At 53.4% G+C, this 17,255-nt stretch overlaps 1 protein-coding gene across 1 annotated transcript in view; it reads left to right on the top strand.

Annotated features, from left to right (window-relative positions):
- Positions 1-17,255, top strand: part of C5H1orf94 (chromosome 5 C1orf94 homolog) — a 35,685-nt gene that overhangs the window by 7,843 nt on the left and 10,587 nt on the right. Inside the window, exons 2-4 of the mRNA XM_028514166.2 lie at positions 8,371-9,062; positions 11,885-12,142; positions 13,378-13,553. Of these exons, the coding sequence (XP_028369967.1) occupies positions 8,371-9,062; positions 11,885-12,142; positions 13,378-13,553 (1,126 nt within the window). The remainder of the gene's footprint in view (positions 1-8,370; positions 9,063-11,884; positions 12,143-13,377; positions 13,554-17,255) is intronic.

Consider the following 17,255-nt stretch of genomic DNA (forward strand, 5'->3'; position numbering starts at 1 on the left):
CTTTGTTGCAACATTCTTTCCAATTCAGCTCCCAAGTCACATTAAAAAAATACCTCTTCCTTAGGGTAGGCCTTCTCTTATTAAACAGATTCAAATGAAAAGTTTTAAAGATAATTTGAACAATAAGAATCACTCTGTAGCTCCCAGCCGAAGCTCCTTTATTGCTGTATTTATTCCTCAGTATTTCCTGCCTCATTCCCCAGCTCATTCCCCAGCTCACTGAATCCCTCATCCAAGTCCTTGGGCCACCTCAGTCAGGTCTGAGGCCTGTTTTCTCAACTTCTCCTTTCCCCTCCAGGCGGCAGAGGGCCAAAGAGGAGGTGAGGTGGGAGGCATCTTACTTCCACCTGCCAATCAGAGAGGAGCTGGAAAATGGGGGTAAATTTGCACCCGGTTTGGTGCCTTCCTGTACATCACTTGCATCAAAACTTTGCGAGTTGGGGGCAAAGGGTGGAGGACAGATACCTGTTCTGATTGCAGATACCTGGGCCCCCTTCTGGGCCAACTGAACTGCCATCTTCCCAAGGGTGCCCAGGAACCTGCATTTGAAACAAGCACTGCAGGTCACTCCTGTGAATGTGTATAGAAAATTCTCTGATACTTCCAGGGTCAAAGATGATGAAACCTTGGGCTTAAAAGGGACACAGCTTTGAGAAGTTGGTGTTCCAAGGAAAAACATGCAGGAAGGAGACTGGCCTTTACTGAATGCTAAGTGTGTGCCAGGGACATCATAAAAAATGACTCTACTCTCTGTAAAGGGCCTTTGCTAAGAAATGAGACGAACACGAAGTCCAGGCTCGGCGTTTGGGCAGCTGAGGGATTTCACAGTGTTACCTCCTTTAACCCCACCCCGGGTGGTGTCACCATCCCATGAGGCTTCAGAGTCTTTCCTATCTTTCCACCCCTAGCTGCAGGCCAGGCCCTGGGCTGTGAAGGGTCAGTGGGCTCCAGGCCTGCAGCCCAGCTTGGCCCTCCCGCACCACAGGGTCTCTGGGTCTCTCAGTCAGAGCTGCTAACATTTGCATAGCGCCGTCACAGTTTACCAAGTGCTCTCACATTCATCATCTCACTTAATCCTCACCAGAGCCCAGCAAGTGGAGGAGGAGCAGGGCGGGAGGCCTGAGGCTCTGAAGGCCCTCTGCCCAGCCCCCTGCCCCCAGAAGAGAGGTCCCAGCAGACAGAGCTCAGTGGGTTTCCAGGTACCTTTGCGACACAGGTGCAGAGGCCTCAGGATGGCAAATAAATCTGTAGCTTCCCTCAATTGCCCCCTCCATCCCCCAAAATGAAAAAAACTTGACCCAGGACCCTCAGGTTGTTAGACAGGTGGAATCCACCCTTTTCCCTAGTTCCTTTTCTTCCTGATGGTTCTTTACAAGGCTGTGGTGGTGGTGGGGGGGGTGTATGTGCTTGCACAGGGTGTACATGTATGATTGTTGGTGGGTGTGCATGGCTGTGCTGTGTGTGCATGTGTATTTATGTTTGTACTGTATGTGTATAGCATGTGTGCATGGCTGTGCTGTGTGTGCACACATGGGTTGGTGTATGTATATGCACTGCTATGCCGTGTGTGCATGGGTGTGGTGTGTATATGGGGAGGGGGGCCCAGGGCAGTTCAGTGAATCCTGCATCTGGAGGAGAGGGGAGGTGGAGGAAGACCCAAGGCAGCTTCGACAGACATGGCTACATCCCTTCCCTCCACAATGGGCAGGGGCCACCCGGGGTGCTGTGGCATATCCATCAGCATTGATCAAACACCAAGCTCTGCCTTCTGCTGCCTCATCCTCCCAGTTGCTGGCTGGCTCCTGGCCTTTGGCCATCCCGCAACTGAGACTCAGAGAAGGGAAGTGAATTGAGGTCACCCCATCAGAAAGGACGGAGCTGGGGCTCGAATGCAGGCCTCCTGACTGCCAAGGTCTTGTTCTTTGTCCCACTTCTCCTGTTTTGGGAAGTGTAAGGCAGTGGCTAAGAGCAGAGACTTGGAGCCGTGTGGACTTGGTTCCCAGTCCTGCGCCAGCACTTGCCCTCTGGGGTAAACTTGAATTTGTTGTTTAATTCCCCAACCTTAGTTTCCTCTTCTAAAGTAGCAATAAAGATGTTTACCTATTCCTCATGGCTGTTGAGGAGTCCGTGCCACCTGAATACTTGGCACCTAGCAGACACAGCACAGGTCCCGGCTCAGGTTCAGTCCCTTCCTGTCACTCCCCTGCACTGCTCCCTGCAAGAAACCAGGCCCTGACACTTCCCTGCTAAAATCTTTCCAACAGCTTCCCTGCTCCTTTAGAATAAAATCTTTCAGCGCCACTGTAAGACCTGGCAGGTTCTGACTCCTACCTCCCCTTAGCCTCGCATCCTGTGACCTCCCCACCCTCCAATGAATGCACCCCACCCACTTTAGCATAGTCCCACCAATGCACCAAGCTCCTGTGTACCACGAGACCTTCACACCTGCTGTTCTCTATGTCTGGAAAGCTCTTCCTTGCTTTCTTTACCTGGCTAAATGCTTATTATCCATTAGGCCCCAGCTGAAATGACATTTCCTCAGAGAGCCCTCTCTCACTCCCCTATCTTAGGTGTACATCCCTGGCACCTCACACCCAGCACTTCACTTGGTTTTCAGAGCAGAGTGGCCTAATGGTTAAGAGAGTGGCATCTGAGCAAGATTGTCTCAGTTCACCACTTGGTCCCTTCTTAGTTTCCCCTTGGGGAAATTCCCTAGCTCTTCTGTCCCTTGGCTTCTTCAGTCTAAAACTGGGATCACTGTATCTGCCTGTATCAGTTAGCTTTTGGCAGTTAACGGACCACCCCAAAGCTCAGGGGCTCAAACCAACAACTGTTTACTCAGCTCCCCTTTCTGTTGTCCAGCGGTCTGGGCTGGGTTCAGCCAGGCGGTCCTTCTGGTGGGGGGTGGGCTCGGCTGGGCACAGGTGGTGCACACCCAGCATCTGCAGGGTGGTTGGGTCAGGCCAACGGTCGGGGGTTGCCTCCTTGGGATATTTCATTCTTCAGTGGGCCCTCCAGGGCTGGTTTACCTGGAGGTGGCTGAAAGCCAAAAGAAACAAGAAGCTGATGTAGTGTAGAGGCCTAATGTAATGTAATGTAAGAGCAAGCACTTGACATTATTACTTGAATCAAGATGGGTGGGAATTACCAAAGTACCTGGATACAGGATATCAAAGGTGTGATAACATGGGGCCGTTACGGTCATCGGACTACTCCACTGCCGCATGGGGGCTGTTGTGGGGATTAAAATGAGAGTTTTGCATGCAGGGTGCTTGGCAGTATCTGGCTGGTTAGCACTCCAGGAATGCTAATCCTTCTTCCTGTTTTGTGAGCTAGGATCCGACACAGCTTGTTTAAGGTCTAGCCTCCACTAAGGGGTGGGGATCTGAATCCCGCTTCTGCCTCCCTCCAGAGACTCAGCTCAGAGCCAGTATGTAGGGAAGACATGTGGGGAAGTCAGAATCTCACCCACAGCCAGGAGGCCAGCCTGTGGATGGACCGCCATCCAAGCCCAGGTCTGTGTAGGACCCGGAGCCCGGCCCACGCTTCCCTCCTCAAAGGGCCATGTCGCCCAGGCCCAGGGCCTGGATACCTTGTCTGTGGATGGTCTGAGATGCCGTAGTGAGAAGAAAATATTTGTTTTGGTGTCCTCTTCCAGCGCTAACAATTTTCTGTTTGCGTTTTTTTTTGTTGTTTGGCTCAGATGAATAGCAGTTTTCATCTTTGCTCTGTGTTATCGTGTACACAGAACTGCTATGGGGAGCTAACAGCATGCTTGCTTAGTCATTATTCTGGGAAGGGGTGCCAGCCCGTCAATAGCCTTTATTTTTATATAACTCTGCACACTGCAGACGCAGAAACAACGAGCAGCATCCGCACACAAAGCCTCCGTCAGACACCTATCATTTCTGGAGGTGGGCAAGCAGAGGTGGCGGTGGCAGCTGGAGCCACGGCACTAATCCCGACGCCTGCTTCCTTTGTCAGCACTCAGGAGCTGGGTTAACCTCCCTGAATAATTCGCTGTGATAGTCTGTGGCAGATTTCATGGTTTTTACCAACTCAAAGGAGAAAGGAAATAGCACGGGAGAAGTGCCAACATCGGCAAAACTTCTTAAGAAGAGAGAGAGGAAAAAAAAAGATTCCAGAAATGCAGGCAAGCAGGCTTGATTTGAACCCAGCAAAGTTGTAAGAAGAATGAAAAATGTTTGTGTGAGCCCCAAGGTGGTTGCTAAGAGGTGGGCTCTGTGTCGGATCTGCTAGGGGCCTCCCTTGCAGAGGTTCGGATCTCTTGGGGCAGGACCTAGCAGGGTAGTTAGTGAACGGCTCCCAGGGGTGCTGGGCCAGAGGCGGGACAGGGAGGGGTGACAGGAAGTGGAATCAAAGCCAGACAGGTTGTGACCCCTGCAAGGAGTGAGACAGTCTTTGGCAGCAGAGCTCTTGATTTCAAGAGCTCCAAGAAATGGACAAGTGCAAAGAGAAGTTCATGAGCTAGTTCACACCCTTATTTATTCAACAAATACTCACCGAGCTGAAGTTGTGTGCCAGGCACTGTTCTACGCCCCCAGGCCTCCGTGGTGAAGAAGATACAGTCCCTGCCCTCAGGGAGGGTATGTTCTTGTGGGGAGTAAAGACATGAAAAAGATACTGTAAGACAGTGATCAAAAGTAGGAGGAAAACAAACAACTTGATGGAGCAGATAATGCCTGGTAAGGTGGGCCAAGGTAGGAGGCTGTAATGATACTTTTAGAAAAGGGACAGGAAAGGTTCCTTTGAGCGTATGAAACTTGAACTAAGGCGTGCATGATGAGCCAGGCAAGGGGTGACCAGGCCTTCCATACGACGGCAAAGGCCCCAGGGCTGGAATGAACTTGGCGTGTCAGGAAATATTTGTAAGGCCAGTGTGGCTGGAAGAAGGGGGAGTCAGAGTGGGAGGGGCCAATAGGCCCGCTTCCTGTGGCACCCTGGGGGTCAGAAGGGGTCCGGATTTTATTCTATGTGTACTGAGAGTCCACATGAGGGTTTGAACGGGGGAATGTTTTGATCTGAGTTCTGAGAATGTCCTGGCTCTTTGGACATGCACTTTTCTAGAACAAAAGAGAATGAATGAGTCTTGTTTTCACGGGGGTGGAGGGGACAGGTCGGGAGACCCTGCATTGGGGATTTGTCGCTGCGCTGAATCTGGATGGCAGCAGGGTGCTGGACAAAGGCTGCCTTGTAGAAGTGGCGATGGGACGGCAGTGACTGGGTGACTGAGTGACTGACTCCCTCAGACTGCTGGTCCAGGATCACTGCCAGCCCATGGGGAGGGTCTCCAGCAGCCTCCCTAGGCCAGCCCTGGAGTCTCTCCCTTTTAACACTTGTATCCACAAGCGGCCCGGAGACCTGGAGGAGGTGCTCATCAGACAGGCACCTGACAGGGATCTGTGAGCAACAGCTAATGTCACAACACAAAGCTCCCCCACTGCCTGGAGAGGCGGGATGAGCCCAGCACTATCCCTGACCACAGGTCGGGCAGCAGAGCCCAGCCTTGGAGCAGAGCTGGAAGACCCCCTCTGACTGACATCCCTGGAGAGGAGGCAGGCGGGTGGGAGGAGGTGGTGATGGCAGCCAACCCACCAGCAGCCCCATACCAGCCTCTAGACTTTCTCGGGATGAGGTTCTTAGTCTCTTGCAGGCTCACTTTTCCCATCTGTAAAGTGAGGATGGTAACTGTCCACTGCCCAGGGGCATGGAGAGCATTACATCTGAGCACACGGATGGGTGTCCGGCGTCTGGCCTGTGGTGGGGTCAGGGCAGATTCAGAGGGAACAGGAGTCAGTTGAGGCTGGTCCGGGGAGGGCAGGTGCTCTGGGCAGCCTTTCAGCAGCACGTGGAGGACCCACAGCCAGGGTCCTCCCTGGGTCCTCCCCCTCCGCTCTTGGTGCTGCACTGCCCCTTCTGGGAGTGCTGGCTTCCTGAGAGGCCCATGACCCACCCCTGTGACCTGTTGGAGGAGGATGCCTGGGAGTGTGAGCAGGGGTCACACTCAGCTCCTGCGGCCTTTTCTCTGCCAGCCTGGTGCCCGGGTTGGGGGAAGGGGGAGTGTGGGGTGTCCTCTTAGGGGCTGAGCAGGGACCTCCTCCTGTGGGGTGTTTTTTGGTATTGGGACCTCAGGACCCTGTGGGTCTTTTAGAAGCTGCCTTGGCTTCTCCTTAGAGCTGGTATTTCGACAGATTCAGGGGTGAGACTTTTGCGTGCTCATGTGCCATGTAACATCTTGTTTAAAAAATAACAACCAGAAACCAAACACAAAAGTAGAGCGCCTCATGCGTGATGAAGCCATGTACCCATCACGCAGCTTCCGCGGTGGTTGACACAGGGCCAATCTGGTTCATTTGTGGCCCCTCCCTTCTCTCCCCTCCCCCCGGCGGGATTCAGTTCAAAGCAAACCCCAGATGTAATTGTGTCTGCAAATGCTTCAGTATCTCTAAGAGATAAGGATTCTTTTTTGGTTGTTTGGGTGATACCATTATCACAATTTAAAAAAATTAACATAATTATAGTAAGTCTAATTCAGAAAATTGATACATAGCTTGCTTTGTAACTTGTTCTGGTGGGGGTGCTGATCCTTCAAATGTCTGGTTCCTGTGACCGGAGACTCACCTGCTCCCTTTGAGGAGGAGGATGTAGAGGAAGAAGGGGGATCTAAAACTTGGGATCGTGGATTGGCAACCTCTTCATTCCACTTGTTCCTGGGGACACAGGGTGAGAGTGAGGCCTATTTATAGACTAAGTCTAGACATGGGAAGGAGGAAAGACAGGGGACAGGTGAGAGGGCAGAGAAGAGGGAGACGAGAGAGTTAGTGGGGGAAGAGGAAACGGGACAGTTGAGGCTGGCCTTGCCCCAGGCCCAGCCTCACTGACCCCCAGAGCTTCCAGGACCGGCCCGCTCTGGCAAAGGCTCTCAGCCAGTGGGCTGGGGGTGTGTCCGGTGCTCGGGGGTCTGTGCCGAGCTCGCGCCTGGGTTGTCTCAAGTTCCCACTCTGCCTGTGAGAGTGGGGGCTGCTCATGTCAGACCCATGTTACAGGGGAGTCCCTGAGGTGCTGGGATCTGACATGAGGTAAGGGCTGGTGCCCGATTCCAAACCAGGCCCAGTTGGCTGGTGTCTGCCGTTTCCTGGCACCGCTCCCCCCGCCTCCAGACCCAGGGAGGCTCCACACAGGAGGCCAGCTGTCTCAGTTGTTGGAATAGCAACACGTTCCCGTATCCTTAGCTCTTCCCATGTGCCTGAGTGCCCTGGCCACCCTGCCCCTCCTGCAGGAGCCCTGGGCCTCTGCAGGACCCAGCACCTGAGGGGGTCAATGCCCCGCACAGCAGGAAGCCTCTGGAACTTCAGCCTGTGCCCCTTCTGGTTGGTTGTCAGATGCGGGGACTTGAATCCTGAGTCTTTGTGTGGTGATATGTGAGCCACTGTATGCCCCATCACGTGTGTGCGTGGACATGGGAGTGTGCATGTATTCACGCACAAGGCACATTCCTGGGAAAGCACAGTTTCACGCTGTGGGTGGGACACACTGGGCCCTGGGAACGGGTGTCAGAGCTGGAGCGTGCCAGTCCTCCCCAGCTTCGAAGCTCCGCTCATGGGAAGCATTCATTTCCCCTCCAATCTCTTCTTCATCTTCTTTACCACCTTCTCCCAGGGCCAAGGCACTGAGCAGGTTCCAGAATGCTCTGTGCAGACCACCTCATCTGCCCTTCATGGGGGCCCAATGAGTAGGGAGAGTAGCTGGTTTTGAACTGGGCGCTGGTGATTCTCCTGGGAGTGCCAGGGTGGAAGGTGTCCCCTTACGAAGGAGGCCAGTGGGGCGTGCTGGGCCGTGATCCAGGCCAGCAGGATTGCCAGGCTCTCCCACACCTGGAGAGAGCCAGCGACTGGGAGCCTAGAGTCCATGGGACCATCAGACCCTTCAGGCAGGTGCTGGCTATCAGGGTCCAGCTGAGGGCCAGGTCTGAGGTGCAGGTAGAGACCCTTGTTCAGATACAGGTAAATGCTTGTGAATCCGTGCAGGGACCAACCAACTGCTGGTGTTCCCAGGAAGTGAGGCCCAGTCCAGAGGCCTTGATCTCAAATTAAACCTCAGCTCACTCAGTAAGATGCCATATTGGGAAAGGACCCAGGTGTCCTGATTCCCAGAATCACACTCTTGGTACTGTGCCTGCTGGCATGGTGTAGAGACCTGTTGGGAGCCCACTGCTGGTCCATATTCTCTCTAGAAGGCCATCAGTTTCTCTTGCCTTCTCCACCCCCTTTCCCCGGGGCCTGGCCCTGCTGCAGAGCCACTCTTCCCGAGCTGGCACTAAAGCCACCTGTCTATCTGACCTGTTTGCAGAGCTCTGGAGCTCAGCAGTGACAAAGATGAGATCTCCCTGTTGGTGGAGCAGGAGTTCTTGAACCTGACCAAAGAGCACCTCGTCCTGGTCACAGGAAGCTCAAGGGAGCTGGAGTCACCTGGCAGCTCTCCAGAGAGGCCTGAACGCAAGCCAGTGCCCCGCCTTCTCACGCCTCCTCTGGTCACAGGCAGCAGGGAGCCCCCACGAGCCCCTGTCATCATCGGTGACAAGCTTCTGGAGCCCAAGGTGGCCGTGTCCATTATCGGCAGCAGGCGGGACTGCGATTCTGCCATGACTACGGTCACGGGCATCCTACGTGCTGCCAAAGCCAAGAGTGCCAAGGGGACCGATGACGGGGGCCACAGCCTGGGTACCTCCAACTCGGAGATCAGCAAGCTCCTGGCCCAGTTCCCGCTGAAGTCCAAAGAAACGTCCAAGGCCCCCGACAACAAGGTGGTGTTGGAGGAGACGCGTGTCATCAAGGATTTCCTGCAGAACAGCATGTTCAGTGGCCCCCTTCCCAAGGAGCCCACAGGGCTGGGCCCGCTCCTGCTGCTGCCACCCCCACCGCCTCCTGCGCCCACTGACAAGCTCCTTGAGCTCCCTGTTCAGAAGAAGCAGCTCCCAGTGTTTGCCAAGATCTGCTCCAAGCCTGAGGCAGACCCTGACATGGAGGGACACCACTTGATGGGTGAGTGAGGCTGAAAGCAGAGCTAGCAGGTGGTCCTGCAAGGAGGAGAAACTTGCCAGAAAGCCAACTGGGCTGCAGCCATGCGCAAAGCATCTCTGTGCAGAGTAACATGGGCGAGGTGGCCTCTCCGGTGTGCACAGCCCCCAGGTGCAGCTATTTCTGGTGCCCATGTGCCCCCTGGGGTGGATGCCCATGTACAGGGGCATAGCTAATCCAATGTGCTTTGAGAAGAGGGACAGGCACATTTGGTACCTGACTCATTTTTCAGCCCACTGGGTACCCAGAGTACACGGAAGGAGGCACTTACCACAGTTGAGTCTTGGGTAGAGTTGCAGAATGGTGACTTTAAGCAGGAGAGGTGAGAGATTTGATTGGCAGCTGGGGTCATTTGGCTTCCCATGGAAGGGCCTGTTCTGACGATGGGGCCTGGTCCTCTATCTGGGGCAGAGGGAGAATATGTAAACCCTCCAGGTTCAGTTTAGACTGCTGGCCCTGGGATTTGTTCCTAACACCCCCAGGGCCTTGGAAAAGTGCATTTCCATCCCCTAACAGGGAGTCCTCATCATTCCCAGGAGATGTAGCCGCATCCCTGGTTTCCCCGCCCCACTCCCACATTCTACATTTTGTGCCTGTGCTAATCCAGCCACTCAGACCAGACGGTTCCAAGAAGGCAGACCCATGGCCGTGGCACCTGCCTCTAGTCTGCTGTCACTAGGAGTAAACCAAAAGAAGCTTTATCCCTAGTCTTGTGAAGATAACTGAGAGATTCCTGCGCTGAGAGGACCCAAATCCCGGTTCCTAAGAAAGGAGGAACACGGTCACCCTCAAGAACATTCTGTGTGCTGGAGTGCCATGGGGAGGCCAAGGGATCAGAGCTGTGGACAGCAAGCTGGACTCTGAGTCTTGGGCAGCCTCTAGGGGCCAGGGGGCTCTTTGGGGATGCTGGACAGCATGTGTGGAAGGATTAGCCCTGCCTGGAGGCAACTGTTCTCCACCTCCTTCTCCAGGAGGCATGCACGAATGTCTCTCTCCAATGGGGTTGCTGGGTTGGAGGCAGCCTGCTCACCCACCCTCCCCAACACAGGTGTGTGCCTGTCCATACAAATGTGTGGGCAAAGGTGTGCCAAAGGGAGCTTTGCAGGAGTGAGTGTATTTGTTAGAGAAAATGCAGGTGTGGCTGCGTATCTGTGTGTGTGTCTACCCCGTGTGTGTAGTTGTGTACATGTGAGTGAGTCAGAGGAGGGACAGGCAGGAATGTGTGTGTTTCTGCATGCACAGATACTGGAAGAGAAAGCTTGGGGATGAGTGACCAGCGAGCGAGTTCGAGGTGACCAGAGGTGTGTGAGAGACTGCAGGTGTGGGGTCTCCAGGGACAGGGCCATTACTATTAGCAGGTACTGTTATTTCAGTGCACTCGCTGGGGGCTATACTCGGCAACCAGAGAAACTCTTGGTAGAGACTCTAGGGACATGTTTTGCTAAAAATGTCATTTTTTCTCCCAAATTGGTTTTGGCTAGAGCGGCTCTCTCCTTGCTGAGATGGTGCTAGGAGGACAGGCCCAGTCCTGCCCAGACTTAGCCCCAGGGCCACTGGGCTGGGCAGGAAGGGGGAGCAAGGGCTGGTGGGATCAGATCCCAGCACATAGCAGTGGACGCAAGTTCCTCTGGTCCGGTGGCTACTGAAATGGTCCAAGGTGCCTGCTGTGTGTTCAACACCATCCCCCAGCCAAGCTTCATGGAACCAGGACCCCCAGGACTGGGGAGGGAGTGAAGGGTGCTGGGAGGGCCAAGGCCTCTTGACTGCTCTAACCAAGCAATAACTTCTTAATTTTGTTTGAAGAAAAGTTCCGTTGCTAAAAAAGGAAACATGGGTGAAGACCCCTGCAGCGGAGGGTCTCCTGATGGTCCAGTCGGTGTCCCAGCACTGGGGGAACACTTGGTCTGTTTGGAGAGAGGCCTGAGCCTGGCACTGACCACATCCTGTGACTCACTCTGTCTCTCTGCTGACTCCTTGCCCTGGCCTGCAGTCACCCATTGCCTGCAGTGCCCTCCTCCCTCATACCCTTGCATGGGAGGCCTTGCTGAAGGGCCACTGCCTCCTGGAAGCCCTCTGACCCTTTCACACAGACACTTTCTCAGCCACCCTCTTCTACCACTCCATCTCTCTGTCCCCTCCCAGTCCCCATCTGCCTTGTCCTGAAGCTATTTCTGGGCCTGTCTGTCTCCTCCTCCTTGGTGTGAGCTCCTGCAGAGCCTGGCTCTGACTCATCGCAGTGTCCCCAGTACACAGGTCAGGACATGGCGCTGACGAGTGAGCTGAATCACCTGTGAGCATCGGAGCAGGAGCCATGATGGGGGCTAGGCTGTGGCTTGAGCCATGTGTCTGTGGGAGTGGGTGTCTCCCCCATAAGCCAGGTGCTCCCTGAAGGCAGGAGCTGTGTCCAAGTCAGCTCTTACCTGGAACCTGGCACTATGGAGGGTTGGAAGGAAGAGAGAGAGGAGAAAAGGAGGGAGGGTGGAAAGACAATAGGTACAAAGGAAAGGAGGGAAGAAGGGATGGTGGGAGGGAAGGAAGGAAGAGTAGAGGAAAGGAAGGAAGAAAGGAGTTCATGAAAGGGGGAGATAAGAGGGGGGAAGTGGGCTGTGAGGCCTCAGAGAGGAAGTTGGGATTGAATTTGGCTGGGAGAGGGAGCCCAGAGAGATCTGAGACTGGGGTGTGTGCTATGGAGGACCCATCACTTAGTGCAAAGAAGGTGCCCTCCTCACCCTGCATCCAGCACTTGGCCTTCTAGAATCATTGACTCAGTTTCCCTTTTACTGTAGAATGGAACTCAGGCACCAAGGAGCCCACCAAGGGTCCAGAGAGGCTCTTTGTCAGTCAGTGGCCCCAGAGCCAGAAGGACATCTGCGATGAAGAGGGTTGCAGTGACCCAGGGAGCTCCATGTCCATGGCCCTGCCAGTCAAGAAGTCAGCGTGGCCAACGGAGAAGACCCTGTTCTATGAGTTCCTTGGGGCCACCAAGAACCCAAGCGGGCACCTGAAGCTTCGCAGCAAAGAAGTGGATGGGCTGGAGCTGAAATGTAAGCTGGCCCTGCCCAGAGAGAGTCGGTAGCAGGGAAGTCAGACACCCTCACGGGCCCTGGGAGTGGCTCCGCCATCCAATGGCTGTCTAATGGGCAAGCCGCTGCCTTTCTCTGGGTGTCCATTTTCAAACCCGTGAAATGGGGGAGATGACCTTCTCCCTGTGCCTCCCTTACTGGGAATACAATTGCTGGAGAAATGCTGTTGGCTGTGAGGGTGTCCCATGGGCATTGCTGGTGGTCAGTTTGAACACAGACCTGACTAAGCGTGTCCCTTCAAGTTGCTCAGGCTAAAGAAAAACCCATGCTTCAGGTTACTCGTGTGTTGAGGTTGTGTCCCTGTTTTCCATCCCTTGCCCTCCTGTGGCTGTTTTGGTCAAATCTCCTTTCCCAACAGAGACGCCAGTAAGGGGAGGCAGAGGCCCCATGTCTTCCTCTATAAGCCCACAAGACATCTAGAGGGAGAGAATTAAGGATTCGTATTCCGAAATAGCTCAACCAACTCTAACTCATTCAAACTAATTTTGGGTCCTACCACAGTGAATTACATAATGTTTTAAAATATTCTCTGCCCTGGCTGGAGTGGCTCAGTGGATTGAGCACCAGCCTGCAAGCCCAGGGGCCACTGGTTTGGTTCCCAGTCAGGGCACGTGCTTAGGTTGCGGGCCAAGTCCTTGGTTGGGGGTGTGTGAGAGGCAACCACACATTGATGTTTCTCTCCCTCTCTTTCTCCCTCCCTTCCCCTCTCTCTAAAAGTAAATAAATGAAGTCTTTAAAGAATAAAATATTTTTAAGAAAATAATTCCAATATAGAGATAAGCTGTGCAAGGTCCTCAGGGGGCTGCTTTAGTAATTTGATAAGAATGACTTCCAAGGGCAAAGCAAGTGTGTGTATAAAGCTGGATTTTTCTAAAGTACTTGAGACAACTTGGTTTTGACCATAGTTGAAATATAAGCCTAGTAATCTGGTTCCTTGTGAGTCTTCCTCCTTCAGTGAAGGATGGAGAGAGATGCTCCAAAGCAGACCCAGCTGGGAGTTTCACCCCTTCCAAACTGGCGAGGTGGGAATTACGGATGTTTGCCCATACCTAGAAATTCACTAGAACTTGAAGAACCCAAAGGAGCCCAAAGGGTCTGACCTCTGAGAGTATTAATCCCAGGGACAGTCACGCTGAAGGTGTCTGGCCTCTCCTCTCCTTGGTTGCTGAAACGCCCACCTCTCCTGTGACTTACAGTTAACCCCCCCGGGACAGTGGTGGACAAGAACAACCTCAAGTACACAGGGAATGTCTTCACTCCACGCTTTGCCACCGCCTTGACCTCAGCATCCCTGAACCAGCCACTCTGGCTGAACCTGAACTATCCACCTCCGCCAGCGTTCACAAATCACTCCACCTTCCCACAGTATCAGGTGAGTGAGTGGGTCCTGGGCCTGGCTTTCCAAGTGGCCACCCATGCAGGTTCCTGCCACAGAGGAACTTCAGCCAGCAGGAAGCCTACATCACAAAGAGCCATTACACTAGTCACTTAACCCTTCACTGTGGCCGCATCGGACTGGCTACTTGGTGCACACACGCACAGGTGCACACACACAGTTATGCATACATATTTCTGATTTTCTCTGTCTGGGTTCTGGTTCACTCAGGGCTGTGTATTCCAGGGCTGCTTTGTGGGTCTGGCCTGTTAAGTGCTTGGGCTCCTGGGATAGGATGACAATGTAGTCCTTCCTCCCCACCCACTTCCTGTGCCTTCCCTTATGGTCAGATAACATGCATCCTAGGGCACTTGGGATGGTTCCAGTGTAGGTCTTTGGTCCCAGAGTAATTATTAATAGCACCTCTTTCCCTCTGGAGTGTCCTGGTGTGGATGGCAAATCATGCGGCCACTTCACTGACACTTCACCTGAGCAGACCTAGCTAAGGGGGCACATGCGTGGTCTTGGGCTCAGAGCTGACATGACATTGGTCACCAGACACAAAGGGACAGTGAACCCCTCGTGGCAGGTTGGATGGTTTACTCACAGAACCTATTTATGCAGGGAAAAATGGAGTTTCTGTAGTCTGTCTACTTAACTTAATCTCCCTTAAGAGCTGCTGCCCACTGGGTAGAAGGAGGAAAAAATCAAATGAATGTCCACTCCGGTTTAAACCGTAGTCCAATCGAACAGCTTAATTGTCCCTTTAGGTAGTTAGTGCCCAGCTTGTCCAGGAAAGCCACTCAGTGTCTAAGATTTCTGCCCTCTGTTCCCCACCTTGGCTCCTGCCCAGAGCAGTGTGTTGATGTTGGGGGGAGGGCAGGAACGCACGCCAACTTGAGGGGCCAGGTGCTCGAGGGTCTGCGGCCCCAGGCTGGCCCAGCAAAGCCTGCTAAGGGCAACTGAGAAGGACATTTGTCCCAAAGTCTTCCTGTCCTGTCTCTGGGCCCCTCCCCTTCCCTGCCACTTCCTCTTTTACAACTGGGTGCAAGCTGTCTTCCCTACTCCATGCAAAGTCTCTCGGAGGTGGTGCACCAGACTTAGCCCCTGCATCTTAAATGGGAGCTAAAGGAGCTTAGCAAAGTCTGTCTTTTTCTCTCCGAAGCTTTGTTTTCAAGACATTTTTTTCTGTTTGTTTGCCTAAGAGGACAGTCTCCTCACATGGACTGAAGGCCTCCTGTCCCACCATCGAGGTGAGAGGTGACTGTGAATTGTGGTCCAAGCGGAAATCAAACTGTCCTGTAATAACTTGTCCCTACACAGGTCCCTGTTCATCTGCTCACTGATTCGGCGACTCCGTCACCCATAATTCATCCTCCCTGGCGTGTCTGTGTTTGCTAGCTCCCTATTCAGCCATTTATTCACCTACTCACTGACTCGTTCATTTTTGTTTATTTATTAACTCATTTATTTAAATAATTTAAGAACCCTTTGCTTTGCACTGACCACAGGCCAGCACTGGCAAGGCGAGGGGATTCGGAGAGTAGCTTGGAGTTCAATACAAGCCAGGAACCAACCCCAGACCAGCCCTGTGTGCACCCCACACCCTGCGGAGAGAGAAACAGTTGCATAATTTTATTCACTGCAAACCGATTCCCTCTGAAGTGCACTCACAGGGCTCACCATATAAAGCTAATTCGCAATGGTTTGCTTTTATAGAGTGCTGTGATATCTCTTTGCTGAGCTGACTTCTTCTGACTTGACTTTTTGGAGTGGGTGAGATTTGGACATATATATTTTTTTAATTAACTGTACCAGGGTAATGTTGCTTCATAGCATTCTGTAAGCTTCACGTGCACGATTTTGTAACACATCATCTGCATGTCACATGGGGTGCCCACCCTCAAAGTCTAGTCTCCTTCCGTCAGCAGATGTTTGCCCCCCTTATCCTCTCACCAGCCCCTCTGGTAATCGCCATGCTGTTGTCCATGAGTTTGTTTTATTTGTTCATTTGGTGTTTTCTGTTTTATATCCCACATATGAGCGAAATCATGTGGTTCTTTTGAGTCTGAAGGTCCTTTGTCTTAGGAGATGCCAGTGTTTGCATTGCAGGGCTGACTCCCAGGTTCCCTGGCCTGTGGGCAGATGCGGTGGAGGGCCCTGGCAGGGCAGGCTCCTGGGTTCAGCGAGGCAGTGCAGGTGCTGACGGGCCAAGCTGTAGAAGTCACTGTGGAAGTTGACATTCCCTGCCCCCCAGGTGGTAGAGAAGATGGTATAATTTACATTCTCCCAGCTTCTCGTGGTCCAGGGGCCTGGGATAATTAGAAGTCTGCAGACTCTTGTTTAAAGGAATTCTGCGGCTTCCAGGCTGTGTGGCCTTGGGCAAGTGAGCCAAATGCTCTGAGCCCTGGTCTCCTCACTTGCTGAATGAGCGCCTCATAATTGCTGCAGCAGCAGCAGCAGCAGCAGCCATTTGATTCAGCTGTAAGGTTAATTGAGTCCATGGATGAGAAAGGGCTTTGTAAAACTCAACGATACAGGTGTTAGTTTTTATTATTATTCAGCCCTGATCTTCCTAGGAAACAGGGTCAGGGAGTGCCGCAGACCTTGAGGAGACAGAGAAGAGACGCAGGGAACAATTTATCCTGGTCTCTTTCCCTGCTTGGCATTAGGAATAAAGAGGAGGTCCCCGATCTGATTTACTCAGAATCCCACATGGAGGGACGCAAGCCTGGAAGACTGAAGTCCCCTGGTCCGAGGAGCTCCAGAGGCTCCTGGGCTGCTTGCCACAGAGCAGCTCTGCCCCTGTTAAGGAGGGAGGATGCATTGGAAGAGGCCATGGCCTCGAGCAGAGAGGAATGAATGTTTACTTACCCATGCTTGTGATCTCACAGAACTGCAATGGGAACAGCTAGAAAAGCCCTTAAAGTCATATAGTGTTGCTTATACTAATGACTGTGGCACCATCTCCTGCAAGTTTGCCCCAGGACAGAGCGGGGTTGGGCAGCTGTTTGTCTTGCACAGGTCCTAGGGGAAACCTTAGCCCAGGCCGGCCAGGGGAGGAGGGTGGCCTGGGGAAGTTTGCTGTGCAAAGCAGAGCCGAGTGCTAATGGGGGCGGAGAGGAGGAAGGAGGGAGTGAAACAGTGGCACTGAGACCCTGACCTTGGAGCTCAGTGAGGGCTGGGAACAGGCAGGGCAGCCCTATCTGTCTGACTTCTCTGTCTGGGTTCAGCCACAGCTGGAGTGCAGGGGCCAGGCTGTGGTCACAGTGGTGAGTGGGGCTGCCCTGGGCTATGGGGTTGGAGAAAAGAGGAGCAGGTACACTGGTTTCAGGTGAAGGGTTTTCGGGAGGTGGAAGGGGCCCCGTCATGGTCAAGTATCAGGTGCACGGGAGCAGAGAGCAAGGAGGGGCTCTGAGAGGGTGTGTGCTCTCAGGGACCTGGAGGATGGATGGGGCATGAGGAGTACTGGAGACTGTCCCCAAGACCCCACATCAGGACCCCAGGGCTCTGAGGAAGCCATCAGGGGTAGTGCCAGCCATCAACACTTTGATGATGGGCATAAGGTGAGCCCAGAATCGAGGCAGCATTTCAGTGTGCAGAATCTTCTGGAAAGACATCCTAGTCCAGGGGTGCTTTGGGCGATGAGCTGAATCTTAGGAGGTGACTCTGGATTGGCAGCGAGAGGCAGTCTGAGGC

Source organism: Phyllostomus discolor, chromosome 5 (genome assembly GCF_004126475.2).
Source record: "Phyllostomus discolor isolate MPI-MPIP mPhyDis1 chromosome 5, mPhyDis1.pri.v3, whole genome shotgun sequence".
Classification (NCBI taxonomy): Eukaryota; Metazoa; Chordata; class Mammalia; order Chiroptera; family Phyllostomidae; genus Phyllostomus; species Phyllostomus discolor.